Source organism: Taeniopygia guttata, chromosome 3 (assembly GCF_048771995.1).
Source record: "Taeniopygia guttata chromosome 3, bTaeGut7.mat, whole genome shotgun sequence".
Lineage (NCBI taxonomy): Eukaryota > Metazoa > Chordata > Aves > Passeriformes > Estrildidae > Taeniopygia > Taeniopygia guttata.
In genome coordinates, this window is record NC_133027.1 from 32562839 (window position 1) to 32581864 (window position 19026).

At 37.0% G+C, this 19026-nt stretch overlaps 1 protein-coding gene across 9 annotated transcripts in view; it reads right to left on the reverse strand.

Moving 5' to 3' along the window:
* COL12A1 (collagen type XII alpha 1 chain) overlaps positions 1 to 19026 on the reverse strand; it is a 98457-nt gene that overhangs the window by 26814 nt on the left and 52617 nt on the right. For all 9 annotated transcript variants that reach the window (XM_072926572.1, XM_030267464.4, XM_072926575.1 and 6 more), the window contains 18 exons: positions 17235 to 17364; positions 16242 to 16381; positions 15122 to 15251; positions 14283 to 14425; positions 13361 to 13490; positions 12314 to 12456; positions 11061 to 11190; positions 10748 to 10867; positions 9996 to 10142; positions 9130 to 9246; positions 8560 to 8706; positions 8398 to 8472; positions 7715 to 7854; positions 5709 to 5832; positions 5371 to 5514; positions 3388 to 3552; positions 713 to 751; positions 480 to 618 (listed from right to left, as the gene is read on the reverse strand). In XM_072926572.1, the coding sequence (XP_072782673.1) occupies positions 480 to 618; positions 713 to 751; positions 3388 to 3552; positions 5371 to 5514; positions 5709 to 5832; positions 7715 to 7854; positions 8398 to 8472; positions 8560 to 8706; positions 9130 to 9246; positions 9996 to 10142; positions 10748 to 10867; positions 11061 to 11190; positions 12314 to 12456; positions 13361 to 13490; positions 14283 to 14425; positions 15122 to 15251; positions 16242 to 16381; positions 17235 to 17364 (2303 nt within the window). The remainder of the gene's footprint in view (positions 1 to 479; positions 619 to 712; positions 752 to 3387; positions 3553 to 5370; positions 5515 to 5708; positions 5833 to 7714; positions 7855 to 8397; positions 8473 to 8559; positions 8707 to 9129; positions 9247 to 9995; positions 10143 to 10747; positions 10868 to 11060; positions 11191 to 12313; positions 12457 to 13360; positions 13491 to 14282; positions 14426 to 15121; positions 15252 to 16241; positions 16382 to 17234; positions 17365 to 19026) is intronic.

The window sequence follows — 19026 nt, forward strand, 5'->3', positions numbered from 1 at the left end:
TTGAAAACTCTGCTCCATTTGCCAAATAAGGCAAGTCAAGTAGAGGAGAAACCACCCTAAGTAAACAGCATCAATGTGCTGCCTACTGCAGTAAGAACAATGCTTCTGGAAAAAGTGATGCTAATGCCTCCATATTGAAACCATTTCTGTCCAGCAATGTGGAATTCATTGTACTAAGGAGGTTGTTGATAAACACCCTAGGTATAAACTGTGGATTATATGCAACTTGAATGGTTAAGAAACATAATCTCAAAGAAAAATAAGCAAATAAATTAATAGTGAACTATGATTGCAGTGGAAGAAATAGATTAGCATGTAATGAAAACAATGATAGATGTTCCTCAAGAGTGTATTTCTTGAAGCTCAGCAAAAAGGACATTAAATTAATCCATCTTCCATAACACACAAATGCTATCTATAAACTCTATTAATCCTTCATCACCTGGTCACCCTAAATATAAGTCCTGAGGTTTACTTACCGTATTGGCTGACTGACAAAGGCATTTTTGTGAAGTCTGTAAGCTACATAGCTTGGGAAAGAGCCTGATTCCAGTGAAACTCCTTGTACAGAAGCAAAATGCTTCTCTGTTAGATTGTATGATTCCAGCATCTTGAAACCTTTAAGTCCAGAAAGAAAAGAAAAAATAAGAAGCTTTGTAGAGTTGCAAAAGACACAAATGAACCTATGCCAAAATATTAGACAATTGCTTACCAGGTGAAGTGTATCCCTCCAAGTAAATAAGGGGACAAGCTGAAAGACATGAAACAATATATAATTCAAAACTACTAGGCCTAACAGGATATGAACATGTGTATAGTTCAGAAAAATTTATTACCAAGAAGTCTATGCTATTATTATTTCTGAGACAGTTTTTGTTACATTTGTTATGAGCTGTGGTAGATGTAATGTCAAAATCTTTACTCATCACTTTTAGTAGGGTATTTCTACTCTGAAAAATTGTATGGAATGACAAATGAACCCCAAATGTTTTAGGATTATAATTCATAAGAAGAAAGGAGGACAATGACACAGTCTTTCCATTCATATTTAAGGCGTGAGTCAAGCTGCATAATAGCTGTCAGATTCTCAAGAAATAACTGCAAATTTATGTGGCTTCTCAGGAGCCAGAAGATGAGGCAGTTAGGGAACATGCCGTTGCATATGACAAGCCTGAGAATTTCTTATTTTTGCCATAGAAGGATTTCAGTTGAATAAACAACTGAGCTTTACTTAGATAATTTTAAAACAGCATCACACACTATAGCTATACATCTTTAGCACCATTTACGTATTCCAGTGGTAAATTACTTGCTGTGCCCTGCAGTTTACATTAGGCATCATTCTACTTCTTAACCTTGTCAGTGACTCTTATTCTTTTCTTCTTCTACTAGTACTTTTACAATGCAAGATTAGATTACTTAAAACATAATACTCTCTTCAAAATTTAAAAAAGTAACTTGCTCCCTTGAACAATATCCAGTTATTCTGAAATCTAACTTTTTAATATGAACATATCTTCTGATGTACCTTAAATAAGATGGCAAATTGTATTTGGTTTGTGTGGCAAGGCTTTGGTAATGGGGGAGATAGAAGGGTGATTTCTGTGGGAAGCTGCCAGAAGCTTCCCCTGTGTCCAACAGAGTCAGTTCTATCTGGTTCCAAGACAGACATGAGCCCATCAGCAGTGGTGGTAGTGACAGGGGAATAACAAATTTAACAAGGGGGGGTGGCTGGGGTTGGGGGTTGTATGAGTTGGAACAGCACAACAGGCTGCAGCTGAAGAGAGGAATGAGAATATGTGAGAGCAACAACTCTGTCAGGCATCAGAGCAGAGATTCCACTGCATTCCTCGTCTTCCCTGTGGTGAAGACTATGGTGAGGTAGGCTGTCACTCTGCAGACTGTGGAAGTCCACAGAGGAGCAGATATCTGCCTGCAGCCCCTGGGGGACCCTAAGGCAGAGCAGGTGAATATCTGAAAGGGGAAGCCCATACTGGAGCAGGTTCCTGGCAGGACCCATGGCACCTGGAGAGAGAAGTCCATGCCAGAACAGGTTTGCTGGCAGGACTGGTTTATCTCATAAGAGACCTACAATGGAACAGGCTGTGCCTGAAAGACTGCACCATGTGGAAGGGACCTAATGAGGTTCAACAAGGGCAAGAAGAAGAGGACATGGGAGCTTTGGTGGATAACAGACTGACTATGAGCTGGCAGTGCCCTTGCAGCCCGAGAGGCCAATAGTATCCTATTCCATCAGTATTCCATCAGGAAGAGTAGCCAGCAGGTCAAAGGAAGTGATGCTGCCCCTCTGCTGAGCCCTAGTGAGGCCACATCTGGAGCATTGTGCTCAGTTCTGGGCTCCTCAGTGCAAGAAAGACTAGGAGCTACTGGAAAGGTTCCAACAGTGAAGCATGAAGACGAGAGGTCTGGAGCAGCTCTCTTTGATGCAGGTGAGCCTGTTTGGTCTAGAGAACACTAAGAGGGGAATCTCATTAATACGTATAAATATCCAAAGGTGGGTAACAAGAGGATGGTGCTAGACTCTTTTCAGGAGTGCTGAGCAACAAAAAAAGGAGCAAAGGCCACAGACTAAAACACAAGAAGCTTCCCCTCAATATGAGGAAGAACTTTCTTATGTTGAAGGTGGCAGAACATTGAAACAGGCTACCCAGGAAGGTTGTGGAATTTCCCTCTCTGGAGAAATTCAATATCCACCTGGATGTGTTTCTGTGTAATCTGTTCTACGTGACCAGAGGTGTTGGACTGGATGATCTCCAGAGCTCCCTTCCTAACCTAACAACGTGATTCTGTGACCCACACTGACACAGTTCATTAAGAACTGCAGCCCATGGGAAGGACCCATGTTGAGAAGTTTGTGGAGGACTGTCTCCCATGGTAGGGACCCTCACTGAAACAGGGGAAGAGTTTGAAAACTACTTCCCCTGGGGAGGAAGGAGCAGCAGAAACAACATGTGAAGAACTGACCACAGCTCTCATTCTCTGTACTCCTGTGGTGCCCAGGGAGAGGAGATAAAGAAAATTGGGAGTAAAGCTAACTCCAGGAAGAAGGGAGGGGTGGGGAAAAGGTTTTTGATACCTGATTTTATTTCTCCTTATCCTACTCTGATTTCATTGATAATAAATTCATTTTTCACATTGAGTCTGTTTTGCCTCTGACAGTAACTGCTCAGTTATTTCTCCTTGCCCTTATCTCAATCCATGAGCCTTTCATTGTATTCTCTCTTCCCTGTTCAGCTGAAAAGGGAGCAATAGAGCAGCTTTGGTGGGTACCCAGCATCCAGCCAAGGTCAGCCCACCACTCACTTTTAGCAGTATATAAGCAAACATATTAATTTGGGAAAAAGGAAACCAATGTCTTCTACTCACTTGAGGTAGCTGTCTCACACACAAAGGTGACAAGGTTATCTTGAATCTTTTCAAAGGCATCAAAGTCATCAACAATAAATACATGACGCTCACTGGGCTTACTGGCAATCTTGGCCAGTTCATTGTAATCCACATCAGCCACACCAACCACAAAGACACTGAAGCCTGTAAAAATAACATTTGTTACTTGACATGCAGTAAACATACATTTACATTTTTTTATGTCAATATTGCACAAACCATTGACTTGTGACGAGCTACCTATGAGCACACATTCCAGATCTCTTTTCACCCTATCGAAGCTCTGAAAGATATTTCACATATTTCTTTCACAACTTTCTCCTCTTTAATTGTTTTTTGAGGCATTATCCAATCTCAGGCACTCTTGGCTACATAGTCTCCTCACTCTTTAATACAAAACATAGAATTGTCTCAACTCTACAGTATCTTAAATCTGTTCTGTGGCCAAAAACTGTACAGATCATTAGTTATCCAGCTGTCTATCTGTTTTGATCTCTTGCATTTCCAGCCTCTCAGTTTCTCTTTCTTAGAGACCAACTTCTACTTTCCAAGTTAAGTTGACTAATTTTTCTCTATAATTGCCAGATAGACATGGGCAGATTCAGAAAGCAATTCATCTTAGCTCCCTCACATGCTGAATTCAGGATAGGAAAAGTCATAGATGCCTATCTGTTGCTCTCTTCACCAGTCATAAAAAGACCCTACATGATGACCTTAGACTAGATATTTAGTTGTCAGATGTCTTAAGGTAAATGAGAAGAACCAGACCATAGAAATCAATTATATCACCAGGTGTAAATTTCATTGAAGAGAAACTGCACAGACATTGGAAAAGCCACTTGGAGGCTGAAACTGGGATTCACATTTATTCCAAACTATAAAATTAACTTTTTCTCTTTTTTTTAAAGAAGGTAATTATTCCCCTGTAGCCAATTCTGATGAAACCTTGGCTGAAATACTCTGTCCAGCTTTAAGCATGCTTTGATATGTGTAGAAAACAAAGCAAGTAGAGAGGAAACTAAAAATGATAAGGAGTTTCAAAATCCTGATCAACATGACATTGAAGGAAATAGGTTCTTTTGGTCTTTAAAAGAGAAGACAGAAAGAGGAGATGACGACAGGTTTTAAATACAAAGGCCCAATTCAGTGAACAGTGATCAGCTTATTTCCTGGTTAACTAGGTAAATGAAGACAACAATCTCACTAGCATGGAGAAAGACTTAGGTGAAATGCAAGACAAAGGTCTCCTACCGATAGCACAGTTAAGCAATGAACATATTGTCCAGGGAGACTGAGAAACCATTTAGACAGAGCTAATTCTTCCAGATTAAAGAGACAGAGAAGATGACCACTTGTGCTTTACATGCATGTGATTCCCATAAGGATGTACAACATCTCCCTGCTCAGAGATCAGGACTAGGTGGTTCATGCTCTGAAATGCAAAATGACGAGTGCTGGGTCAGGAACAGCTTAATACACTCACATAAACCATAATCATTAAATCTGATGAGGAAGTGCTTCTTAGCTCAAAAGGCAACAGAAGAGTCTATTCAGACCCATCTCCTTCAAAAACAGTTACTTAAACTGAAGATCCACTGGTTGATACCAGATAAAACATAAACCTCAGCAAACTAGTCCCATTAAAACATAAGCACTACTATGGAGTACACTTCCCAATGATTTCTGGGGTCCACAGACCAAAAAGAGGAAGTAACCAAAAGTCACATCTTTGAAATAATATTCATATGAAATCTTTGGGAAGCCACATCCTTCCCCAGAGAAAAGGCTTAAGAAAGAAAATGTAAGTCTATGTCCAGAGAGCACAAATTCTTTGAATTCTGCTGAGGTTTTCCCAAATACACAGAATACATTTCCGAGTCTGTAAAGGATGAGTAAATGATTCCTATATAATTGAAGAAATACAGAAAATAAATAGCCAGGTAGGTGCTGTGGATTGCTTACCAGAGTGCTGTATGACTGTTGCTGCTTTCCTCACCTCATCCTGAGACCGACCATCTGTGACAACAACAAGTACCTTGGGAACACCTCGCCGCATGCCACTCTCCCAAGTCAAAACCTTTTCTTTGATAAATGTTAGGGCTTTGCCTGCAACGTGTACAATAAACAAGGAATCATCCATATTATCCACAAGAGAAGAATTCTTTTACTTCGTAAGGGCAACAGCCACAGAGCTAAAACACAACAGAAGAACCTACTTCTTCAGCCATGCATATTAGGATAATTATACATTTTCTGAAAATAGTTTATCTTAAATAAATATAATTACAGCCCAGAATTACCTGTCCTTGTGTTTCCTCCTCTATACTGAATGTTTTGAAGAGCTCCCAGGGCCTGGGCTTTGTCATCAAATGTATTCAGTTTAAATTCAGATTTTGCCTCATCACTGTACTGCACAAATGAAACCTGAAATGGAATATGACAACGCAGTGTTCAGTCTCATACCTCTACATTCAGGCCAACTCTCTCCACTGAATATGTAAGTTTGTATATTAATAAATTATATTAATTATATTATTAAATAATATATTAAATAATAAAAAATCCTGTTCCATATGTGTCTGATTGTGTACACACATATATATTTCTATATGTCGACATCATGGACATGTGCACACAACTATCTTTTCTTTTTTTCCTTCTTTCCTTTTTTCTTTCTTTCTCTTCTGTGTATAAAATGTAATATGGCCTTAAATGCAAATGATCAAATTCTTGCTATTACTATGGTGAGGTATATATTCCTATTCTCTACTTCTGAGCAGATGTACAGTATCTACTAAACCTCTCCCAGCTTTCTTTTAGGGATAAAAAATTATTTGTCAATAGAATGTCAAATAAGTTGAATACACATATAAGTGTATACTCTCTTGCCTTATATACTGAAATACAATCACTGAAAATTTATTGCTAAATAATCTATTTTTTCTTTTAATATTCTGTAAAATTGCAGTATTACAGCATACTATTTTAATGCTGAATATAAATATTTCTGTATGTATATATTTACATTTATGGTAGTAAATTCTCCTTTTAAAATTATTAATTTTCAATTAAAAACCTGAGATTGTTGCATCTCAAGTGGCATGTGACTTCATTATTTTATTAAACATTAGTGTTTATATGTGTCTGCCCCCAATATTGTCTTCTCCACTTCCAGATATATATTAGTAAGAAAAATATATTAAACAAAAAACAAATTAAAAGGAAAACTAACCAGTATAGATTAGAAATATTTAAGATTTAAGAAAGGTAAAGAGTGTCTGACACAGAGTGACTCTAAGGAGTATCATTTCCTTAAAAAGTCTAGAGAGTTACAGATAGGGAATCAAATGACTAAAAATATGCCTAGAAGATTAAAAGCAGATCTTTAACAATGTAACTCTCCTGTCCACCTTCTAACCAAAGAAAATGCATTGCATGTGCAGCTCTGTGCAGCCAGAAATACCACATAAGAAATTCTCTCAGACCTCCCTCACGTTATTCATTTCATCTACTGAAAGAGAAATGGTTGTGGGAACCTACATACACATTGATTTCATCCAGCTTCCTACAAGTAGAAAACTGATAATGGTGCAATGCTTATGGTAAGAAGCCTGACAGGAAGTTACTTTGACAGAACTGTGAGCAGCCCAGAACTCCTGAAAGTCAATCCCTCATTAGCTATTACTGTTTACTATCTCCTAATGCACTAATTCATTAAGAGGATCCTCTTTCATACTTTTACTATGCCCACTGTGGAGTGGACCCTTGTTACCACAGCATGAAAAGACTTCTGCAAATGCATTTTTCAAAGGCATTCTGCCATTTAGTGCAGTGGGATTCTAAGGAGCTGAGCAATGGCAAGCCAGCTGGACCCTGCAGGCACAGGACTCATGTTTTACACTGAAAATTTAAAATTTAGTCCTCAATCAAAAATCAGAATGTCTCTAAATTTTTTTTTGATATGACAGAGACAAAACCTAGGATATAAGAACTAAGCAGTGTGCCAGTTGTTGATGCTGTATGCAAATAAACAAAACATAAAACTGACCATACATTGTCTCAGTTTCTCTAGGAGGATTCCCACAAACTGTAACTTTTGTATTTCAGAATATTAACATCTCAAAATAAACTGGAGTTCCCTTTTATTTATAAAATGCCAAATATATTTAATAAATAATAGGCATGCACACCCATATACATGTCTTTTATAACAATCGAATACAAAAAATGACAGCATTCTGAAAGTAACTATCAGTTAATCTTCAATTTCCCTACAAAACGTACCCAATGGGAATAACAAACCTACCTGGATTCCAGCAGGATTGATTAAATCAAAGGCTCCTACTGTACTAAAAACAAATTTCACTACTTTGTTGAAATTATCATCACCAATACTCCAGGAAGCATCAGTCAAGAATACTATGTCTGCTTTGGCACCTCTGCATACTGAAAGTCCAAGAAAAGGAACCCTTAAAATACATCAACCATACCACCATGAAATAAATATTGCTTCAAATTTGAAAATTCAAGAATGACAAATATTCAGCAAATGTCTACTACCACACATTCAACCTGGCACATGAATAATACTTTACACAAAAACATTTTTAAACTATATCAAAGAAATCTTCAAGAATCGTGAAAGAGTTCAAGAATAAAACACAAATGTTGGAAATTACTTTTTTTTTTCCTACCATAAAACATGAATTGTCTGCTGAGAGCAGATAATCTCATAGATTTTCTGCAGAGCTATAGAATATCAATAATTTTTTCCCTAAAGGTTTTCATCTTGCTGTTCTAAAACAGGAAATGTGGAAGTCTAGTAAAGCTCTAGAGCAAAGGGATGGCATTAGGAAGGGTCTCAATCTTCACTTCCCTAAAATGCTGTGCTGGTTTTAAATCCACTTAAAGTTATGAAAAATGGAGGTAAACTATGAAGTAGTACAGCAACTACACAAAAATATTGAATAATTCTAGAAATAAACATACCATCCCGAGCTGGAGGGATTGTGGGAGGTGGAGGAGGTGTCGGTGGTGGAGTTGGCGCCTCAGTAGGTTTGAGGACTGAAATGAAATAATAATTTTATTCTACAGCTGAAGCAAGAAAAATTCTATAGCTAAAACTTAAATTTCACAGTATCTGTTACCTACCTGTATGTGCCCTCATAGAGACTGGAGGTCCCTCAAGGTTAGGGGTCTGAACAAAGACAGTAGCATTGTATTCTGTGTCTGGTGAGAGGCCAGTAAAACAGTGGCTCGTTTCTGACCCACGTATTGTGATTTCCTGTCCTCTGGAACCTGTCAAAAAAAAGCCCAATGGAAAAAAGTCAGAACCTATTACTTCCCTTCTAAGGTATATATACATAAGTGTAGAAATGAAAAAACTTCTGGAGAGGAGGTTGGGACAGGACTCTTATTCTCGTTCCATAACAACCTTTCTAGACCAAAACTGTGTGGTGATTATGTACCCTGAAGCACACTGGAAAGTACAATTGCAGCGCACATGTGAAACCAGCCAATTGGTAGGTGTAGTCCACTTGACAATAAGCAGTACTCCCTCTTTGCAGCTTTTTCACCACTCAAGAAAAACAGGTTCAGAGCTTTAAAGTTCAACCAGATGTATCATTATGGTTGGCGCTTGCCACAATCCAAATAAGTGGCGCTGTCACTCACATTAGACAATTATGTTTCTAGAAAATGCAAAAAACAGAACACACTTACCATCAGTTGGGTTTAGTTTCAGTCTGTAGGAGGTTGCTGACCGATGAGGTGACCACCGGATACAGAGAGTATCCCAACCCACTTTGTAACTTGTGAGGTCAGTGACATTCAAATATACTGTGGAAAGAGAGAAAATTTTTTCTCTGGAAAATAGTATGTAATAGGTAAAGCATACCAAAATGAAAGTTATATTAGCAGTGCTGGCTTGGAACTTGATTTTTAAAAATACTTGCAGAAAGAAAGAGCAACTCTAGACAAATCTCTTTATTTTACACCCTACAGATCCTCACCTAGCTATTTGCAAAGACCCCAGATCCCATAATGGGTAACAGCCCATTTTATGAGTTTTCACATGAAGTTAATTTCTTTACAAAATAAGAAACCTGCAAAAACAGAAATCTGACACATATATATAGAAGCACAAAAAGAATGTACTGAGTCAGGATGCTTGATTCATCAGAACTGAAGAAATTTTTAGACATTTCTTAGCTGAGGCCATCATTAAAATCGCTGGACATTCCTATGAGGTAAAAGCAGAGTATCAAAAAGCCTAGACTTGCTCTTTTTGCTAGATTCTGTAGTCCCCTGGAGACAAGTAAAGATTGACACCAAGTATAACTTAATAACATTTTAGGAAATGGACTGGAAAATTTTATTTCATAAAGTCATTGCTTTAAAATATAGTTTCATTACTCTTTCCAAAATTAGTGTTTTTAAGATGTACATTATGGACAGATGACAAGTATTCTCCACGAGAGGATGCTCAGGCTTCCTAGCAACCAGCCATCAAAATCTTCTCTTAATCAATGTTATCTCAGACCAGCATATGTATCTAGCATGACTACAATAAAATTGTTCTGACTTACATGTAGTGCCTTGATCTGTCAAAGGTATGCTCATTCCAGAATCATACTGGGCATAAACATTCACATCATAAGTAGTACTGGGAGACAGATTATGCAAAGTGTAGGAAGTCACTTCTCCCACAAAAAACTCCCTGGGCTCATTTGAACCTTGAATTAAGGAAGCATTAAGAACAGAGAAAGAAAGAATCATGATTACATGAGTTACAAAACTATTCCATCTCTTATACATCAGTCAATGTTAACCTCATTTTTTCTAAAACAAAGCATATTGATTTATTAAATTTTAGCATATTACAATGTTGCAAAAAGAACATACACATGGTTTTATAAACTATTGTCCAATGCTTGTGTTCAGCTTCTAGAAAGATGTGTATACCGTTTGAAGACCACGTACAACAAAAGTTCTGCAGGCCATTAGTACCCAAATACCTGTCCAATATCATCTCATATACACCAGTTCATAGCCTTAGAAGGACAAGAGGCATTAAAGAGGCTAAAAACAAATCAAGTCACTGTATAAAGTTTTAACTATACGATTCAATCCCTGTAATTGCATGTATGAAACTGAGATTGATAGTTTGTGTTTATTATAGAATACTGATCATAAGATTAAACTTCTCATGAAAATTGGTAAACAGAGGAAATAAATAGATCCTTTAACACAAAATTATACGTATGATTTCTACTCTGGTCTGCCATTAGCTACACACTGTTCTGAAAGTGGTATACTCAGAATGAAAATGTATTCTTACCCACAGGCTTGTATACAATTTTATAGCCAAGAACAGGGGATGGTGAAGGATCCCAGGAAACTCTGAAACGTGTATACCATTCATCAGTTATATACATATTTTGAGGAGGAAGCAGGCCAACTATAAAGAAAGAAAGAAAAAACATTCTAATTAGGCTAGGAATTGTTTTTCAATTTTTAGACATGAAGATTGTTACTCTGCAGATATCACATCAGGGACATAATTAACTTAATGAAACCTTTACAATGCTGAAGTGTTCAAGGAATATATCTTAAATTTAAAAAAGAATAATCAATATGAAAACTATAATTACCAGTTCTGCCATTTCCAGTCAGTTGACCACCATCTCCATCTTCGTACACAGCAACAACAGTAATTTTATATGGTGTATCTGATTGTAGTGGTTGTAGTATCACATTATTCCTTATGCCAGGAACTGTTGTCTAGAACACAAAAGAAACAGAGGTAAACACATTCACACTCTTGCAACTGATCAGTAGTGACAATAGCTAGAAACAAAAATTTGTTCTGACATTTGGCACACTCTGTTTTATGTCCACCATAGAAAAAGTCATTAAGGATACCTTAAGGGTAACAGCCTATAAGCAATTATCAGTAATTGTTATTTTGAATTACAAACACTGTGAACATCACAAAAACATAAATCAAATTGACTCTTCAATCCCAACCCTCACATCAGACTGAGATGCTGCAGTTCTCCACCAAGATTTCAGTACTCTTCCCTCATAGAAATACAAAAGTCATAATAATGTGGGTTTTTTTCCTTGGCAGAAACAAGTTATTCTGAGAGAGAAGCTCTAAATATATTGACATATAAAAATGTCCCTATTTATGCATCCCTCAATCTCCACTTCCTTATGCAGCCATGTACTATGCTCCCTTCTAATGAAAATGTAGGTATAAATCCATAAGTGATCTTGCTCCGTAAGAAAGACATAAAGCACTGAAACTAAGGGAAGTAACTTAAGGTATCTATCTCAAAAGTGCATGCCAGTCAGTACTTGCTATGAATACTCAGTTAAAATTTTCAGTTGTTTGAGACTTGCTATTTTTATGGATTGTCCAATCTTTTCTGCAAATAAGATATGTGTGTTGACAATATGTGTGTCCTGATTAATGAGTCTAGTAGGGAATTTTCAAATTGTGAATTTTCAGCATGTGCTATACAGTAATATAAAAGCAATAAAAATGTCATTTTGGCTGGTGGCAGTTGGCAGGAATTCTGCTATTGTCCTCTATAGGATCTGAGCTTAGATTTGCTATAAATACTCTGTGAATCTTAGAAGCTTCAGAATAACTTGTGTTATCATTAAGGTTAAGGAAATGAAACACAATCCATACTGAAACTTATGAATTTTCTTACCTTCATGGGAAAAAAACCCCTGTTTTATACAAACCATGTCTTTCTAACATTGACAACAATGACCAGAAAAGCCAAAGAACCTGCACAGTGTACTTCATGTGGAACAAGTGTCTTATTTTTTCAGTAGCCTAAAGAATTGACTGAAAACATCTCAGTGCTTACTAAGGAATTACAGAACTTACATATTCATCAATAGGGTCTCCCACAGTGGGTGAATAAATGATTCTGTACTGCTGGACTGGCCCATCAGCATGGTCCCATTGTACAGAGAGGCTGTTTGTAGTCTCATCAAATACTCTCACATTCCTTGGACCACTGCGAGGCACTGAAGAATAAAAATACAGAAGGTTATATGTGGCATGATACCTCTAGAATCAGTGTCACCCTCATCAATTCAAACGTTGCCCTGAAAACCCTGAATAAATAAATATACATGGGGAGATTAAGTCCATGGTCATGCAGCAGTGCCTGAAGGTCTTAAATAGAGAGAGCCCAACTGGAGGAACTGGAGCAGTATGGAAGGGAGAGAACATCCAGATGTGAATAGTGAGCATCTACACACATTCTGCTTCTCAAAATCCTTCAGACAAGTATAACTATAGCCTGTCACATCTTCAAGTTTTAGCTGAATATGGGGATTTTACAGGAAAAACATAGAAGAAAAATTACTTGTTGTTGACAGGTTCTGCACCTGTTACTTCTAGTATGAATTTTAAAGAATCTAAGCATAACCCAACCAAGATCCTGTGAGATAAGTTTCAACAAGGAGATTTTGGTGTTTAGGTATCAGGTATCTGCAGCAAAAAACGAAGAGCTGGGGAAGACAACACATACAATTACCATATCAGACACTGAACACTAATCCCTTTTTTTCCTACTGACAACCAATTCTACCCGTCTTAGTAGGCTTTTTTTTTCCCCAAAAGATAAGTTATTATTCACCAGTAATTTGATTTTGGAAAGAGCTTTTTAACTCTTACACATTCAAATTAAACTTATTTCACACTTTAAAATTACATTACTAATTGTTAAAGTACCACAGCTGACAGACAGCATAGCAAAAGTTCCCTGCCACAGAGGCCTATAATTGCTGCAGGCACAATTCAGATGCATTAATTCAGAGTTGCACTAAATAGCTTACATTATTTATGATGGTAACTAATTTTATAAGTTCTTCACACACCAGTTTTGACGTATATTTCACAACACAAGCACTGACTGTCTCTTACATGTTCTTCCCTGTGCTTGGCTTGGATTTCCCTCTCCATCTGCATACAGAGCTATAACACTTATTGAGTAAGCAGTGTCAGGAGTCAAGCGCTCAAGAATCACATCACGAGTGTTGCCTGGCACCACAATCTAAAACAGAAACAACAAGCACCTATATGAATAAAGTTTCAGCTTATACCATCTTTTTTAGAAAATAATTTGAATGAAATATAGAAAAATTAGAAACTCACTGTCCAAGAAAAATAGCATAAGTTTAAAATAAACATATAATATTGATAAAAATTCAATAGCAGTGAAAGAAAAATTGTATAAGGGGCTCTCGTTCTGCAAACACAATTTTTACTAAAAAGTCCTTAAAATTCCTTACATAAAACCATGTACATCTACATGTACAATATGGGTGTACATTTTGTGTGAGTACATTCATGGTCGTAATTTTAAAACTGCACTTATTTCTATAGAAATCCAAGAATTCTTACTTCACACCTGGAGGGTACCTTTTTACCCGTATCCAGATTTCAGTACTCACCAACCCCCAAAAAAGAGTAAGGATTTGGGGTAAGCAGATAGTTTGGTGGTAAAATCACATAAACCTGGCATCTGGTTTCATAATTGCACAATTCCTAATAATAATTGTTGTCTCCAAGTCTCTTGGAAATAAAAGCTTGTATTTACCTGCAGTATGATAAAGGACACTCCATCCTCAATGCAGAGTTTTAAATGGGAGAGTCTAATTTCTTTCATTTTACCAAATTAAACCTTTATTAACAATGGACTAGAATCCTATAAAAACTGTGCTTTCAGCAGAGACTCTCCTGGGCAGACAGCTGGCCTCAGTTTACTATTATTTTTTACACTCATAGAAGGAAGCAATATTCTCTACGCACTTTTGACTAATAGTATAACAGCTAAATTACTTACAGATTCTGATGGCCTTGGGCCAGACAGTGGAGCATAATTAATTCTATATTGCTGTACTGGACCTGGAGCAGGTTCCCAACGGACATTCATGCTGTTTGGTGTGGGATTGTAAACGTGAATGTTTCTTGGTGTTCCTCTCTCCACTAGATCAAGGATAATTTAAATTACATTTTACAAAGTTGCTTGTATAAGTTCTATTTCTAAATGAATTTACAACAGTGCTCAAAAGAAGCTGAAAAGCACCTCAGCCCAAGATAAACACATTACTTTTGTTAGCCCAAAATTTATTACTTTTGTTAGCCCAAAATTTACAAAGCTAAGAACCTCCATATTCAGTCTTTCCAAACTTCCATACCAAGCAGCAAAGTACATGTTTGTACTACAAATTGAAAATATGATCATAACACTTTTTTATCCTATTGTCGATCAGATATGTATGAAAAATACCCACAAACTACACATTTGGGCTACTAGTGTCAGGTCAAACTGACATTAGTAGCCCAAACTTCCTAGAAAATTTTCAGTACATACATGGACATTAGCATGGATTAACACCAATATTCACTCTTTGTTCACAAGTATTTCTAATAGCACTGCAATCCCAGTTTTACTGTTCTGTGAAGTACACAGTAAATGTGCTGCACAACTTTTGGAGCTAAGCTTGCCTGAGTTAAGTGGACCAAAATCCTCCCCACAAATAAGCAAAGGAAACAGAATAAGTTACAAAGCTGCAAAAATAACCAAGCAGGTAAACTTTTAATGTAAAATCAATTTCTAATGATCTGAGGCCATTCATTAAAAAATTCTAACATTTTCTTGAAAAGGGCCATTTTACTTACAGGTGCGTCCAGTGTCAGAGGTACGCCCACCATCCCCCTCTGGGAAAACTGGAACCACAGTTACAGTGTAAGGTGTGTTGGGTTCAAGAGTCCTCAGGATGACATAGTTTGTATTTCCTGGTACTGTGGTCTATAAATTTAAAAAGAAAGGAAGGGTGAAGAAACTTAAAAAAACATACAAACAAAAAAATAGTTTAAGCTTTTTTATGTATCACTTACTCCCCTAACATATCTAATTTCCAGACTGGATATGATAGAAACCTTACAAAAGGTGAAGCTTAAAATAACATTTTAGGTTATTTTAAGGCTTATGGAATCTTCTAGAACTGCTTTTCAAGAAGATTCTGTCTCAGAGTTAACAAAGTTGAGTTCTGTGCCCTTCTATATAATCCCTTACATCTTTCTTCACTTTTGGGTCCAGATCCTGCTTTACTAATGAAAGTAGCAGAATCTGCAGTGATCTCTTTAATTACTACTATTTAGTGGCTCAGAGGCATTAAAATATCACTTTCTAAGTTAAAAAAAAAAAAAAATTACATAACACCACAACATGCTAATGACAAGAAGTAATGAGCAGCTCATCTTAGGAAATAAAACTCCACAGCACTTAAGAATATTTGTCAGCAGTAGCACTTTAGTTGCTAATGAAACAATGGTATTCATTTACAACTCATTTCATTGAATTGCACTGATGTAGTAAAAGAATGTGGAATTTTCTGCTTCCACAAATACCATTGAAGCTTACAGTCACATGACTTCTTAGCAGTAAAAATGGGTAGAAATGAAATCTGCTAACTTTATAACTTTTACACACCCTGAAGTCAGCTTTACATTCACACACAGTACCCTAGGGATAAAGAAACTAAAAATTGTGTGTGGTTTTAAATCCCATGCTAAGAAGTAATCACTGATGGTCTACTATATGAAATCAAACATCTGTAATACATATGGGAGGAACTTCCATGGAGGTGCTGTGCATTTTCTACAGAGTGGCTATGAACAGAAAAAAAGCCAGTGCATAGGCAAACAAGATCCACTTCACTCAGCTGCATTTCTCTCACCACCACCATGAGCTGTAATTTTTCTGAGACGGTAAGTGAGATCCACATGAAGAATTTACCATTTCTTCTGCACCTCCAGCTGTAGGTCCATAAAACACTTTGTACTGGCGAGGACTTCCTTCTGCATGGTCCCATCGAATATTCAGAGTACTGGTGGTTGGGTCATAAACCATCAAGTTCTTCACAGTGGTGAGAGGTTCTGAAACAGATCAATAAGATGTCAGAAATTTGGAACTCTGTTATCTCCTTTTTGCTGTCAGAAACACCTCTGTAATGTATCCTTACATTACATTAAAATTTTAAAAATAGGTTTAATAGCTCATGCTAAATGTTATTTATCTTCATCAATCAAAACACATCAGCCCTATCCAACACAACAATGCTAGTCAGAAAAGTTTATTTCTGGACACTATGTTGGAATTATGCAATGAGTTCCCTAGGATTTTTTTCTTAATTCCTCACCAAGCCCATTGTTGTGTCTGACTTTCCCCTGCAAGCTCATAATTAAAATAAATGAAACTGAATTAATAATTTTCGAGCTATACAATTGTTTCAGTAAATACATTGAAATGGGTTTTATACCCTTGGAGTGTCTCTGATAGCAAATCACTCAGTGATTTCTATAGCAGAATCAAAATAATGCATCAATATAAAATGGCAGAGTCCTAAAGTGCACACTTTATGCACTATGAAGGTCAGCCTCTCAATTGAAGCTGCTTAAAAGCACACATATATGAGAGTAACATGCCCTCAGATGCTTTAAGGTGTTTACTAAATTATGGCATAAAACAATTGAACAAATTAAAATGAGGAAGAAGATCCATAGTAAGATTAGGGTTTCTCTCAGCTGTAAAAACTGGGCATCCAGTCAAAGGCAGTGGTCCAGGGTTTATATACAACCAGTAGACTGACAGGTGTTCTTACTTCAGAAACTTGAAAGCCACCAAAGGAAAAATGACAAATACAAATGAGATGAAAGTTTTCTCAGCTCTTCTGAAAAGCAATACGTCAATATTGTCTTGTATCTCATAAGACCTGAAGAAATTACTTACTGGTTCTGCCTCGTCCTGTCATTCGTCCCCCCTCACCGTCTGCATACATTGATGACACAGTAATAGCATATGGTGTGTCAGGCTGCAGCTTCTGTATCACCACGCTGTTCTGTCGTCCCCCAACAGTAGTCTGCAGCAAAACAAAAGGAAAATATTAAAATCCCTTTTATACTCTATTTTGGTGTTTATTGCTACAGTAAAGAGCACAATCATTTGATGCAGACTGGAAAATACTGTGATGCATCAAATGCTGCAATTTTCTTGTGACTGACACTGACAGTAGACATTGAACAGTAGTAATATTTAGTACATATTTGTTTTAGCAAGTTTAGACACAAAGCCACTATTCTTTAAAATCTCTAAACTTAAATACAACCACAATTATATATAAACCCACAGTTCTGTACCAGCACAAATTATATTGTAACTTCTATCATTCTTTGTACTTTTAAGACCATTTTCAAAGCCTATTCAGCTAACATGTTCAGCATAACAGTTCAAATCATCTGCTGATGAAGAACTGACGACAAGAAAGCGTTTTACACATCTTCACATTTCATAGCAGTAGATTATTTTAATTTACAAGCAGACTATTTTAACTTACAATCAAATAAATTTTTGTACTCAAGTGTATAAAGCTCCTTTCAAAGCACAAATGCTTTTATCACCCCACCATGGCTGCCTCTACATTTTAGTAGCTGATTGCCTTTCAAAACCTGACCCTAAAGGATCGTGATGGTCTCTGCAGTTCAGTGTGCAGATTTTGCAGACCTTTTTTTCTATCTTCAAATCACCTGTGACTCCTCTTGGTGCTGAGACTATTAAAATTCAGACAGGGCAATGAAAACCCCCCAGAAATTATATTTTAAATACTTTGGTGGGAACTATTCTACTGCCTACCCATCATCTACAGTTTAATGAAATATTAGAGTAGCAAAAGACAAGGCATTATGGTCATGTGACTGCAAGTCATTTGCAAACAGACATTAAATGCTGTGAGTAGACTAGGAGAGTTCTGTGTGCTCTCCTTAAATAGAGATTTTTTTTCTCCAACGGCCACTGCTTGACTCTATAAGAAGCTGTAAGCAATTAAGTCTATTAATCATATTCTTTGCACAGATTTCAAGACAATGATCCTAATTCCCTTTTTACTCGACTGCCAGCAATTAATTACAGATGTTAATTAAACTTATTGCTGTTCCTTATTCCTCTAGTGATTTCTCACTAAAATATTGTTTGACTGCTCAATATACATTTCAAATACCTCAACCCGAATGCATGGTGTTCAGAAGAAAGTTAAAATGGGTGTGTAAATATTCAACTGATTCTAAAGTAAATATTCCTAGATATACTTCTGAACATGTGTGATCTCTGATTACAGAGGCGAGCTAAACGAATGTGGTTCTCATCTGAGACTGTTCCTCTGACTCATTTGACAGTAACCACAACAGCCTCCCACTACAGAATCAGGCATTTTTAAGTAGCCCACACTTCTTATAAACAGCCTGACTAAATTACCATTCCCAGGCTGTGTTGCATAGGCTGCCAGTAGCCAAAACCATTCATGCTGACAACACAGGGAAAGCTCGCTGATCTTAAAGTACTGTCTCCCCATAGCATTACAGCTTCTCATCACAGTAAAAGAGTCTAAAATACCTTAAATACTTCATTAGCTTATGCTTTGCATGTAATTCTCCTTGCAAGTGCTACCTCTGTGTGTTTATTCTGACCCTAGAGTGGTGAGACACAGTCTCAACTGATCACAGCATGTTCCATGGCAGACTTCTGATAA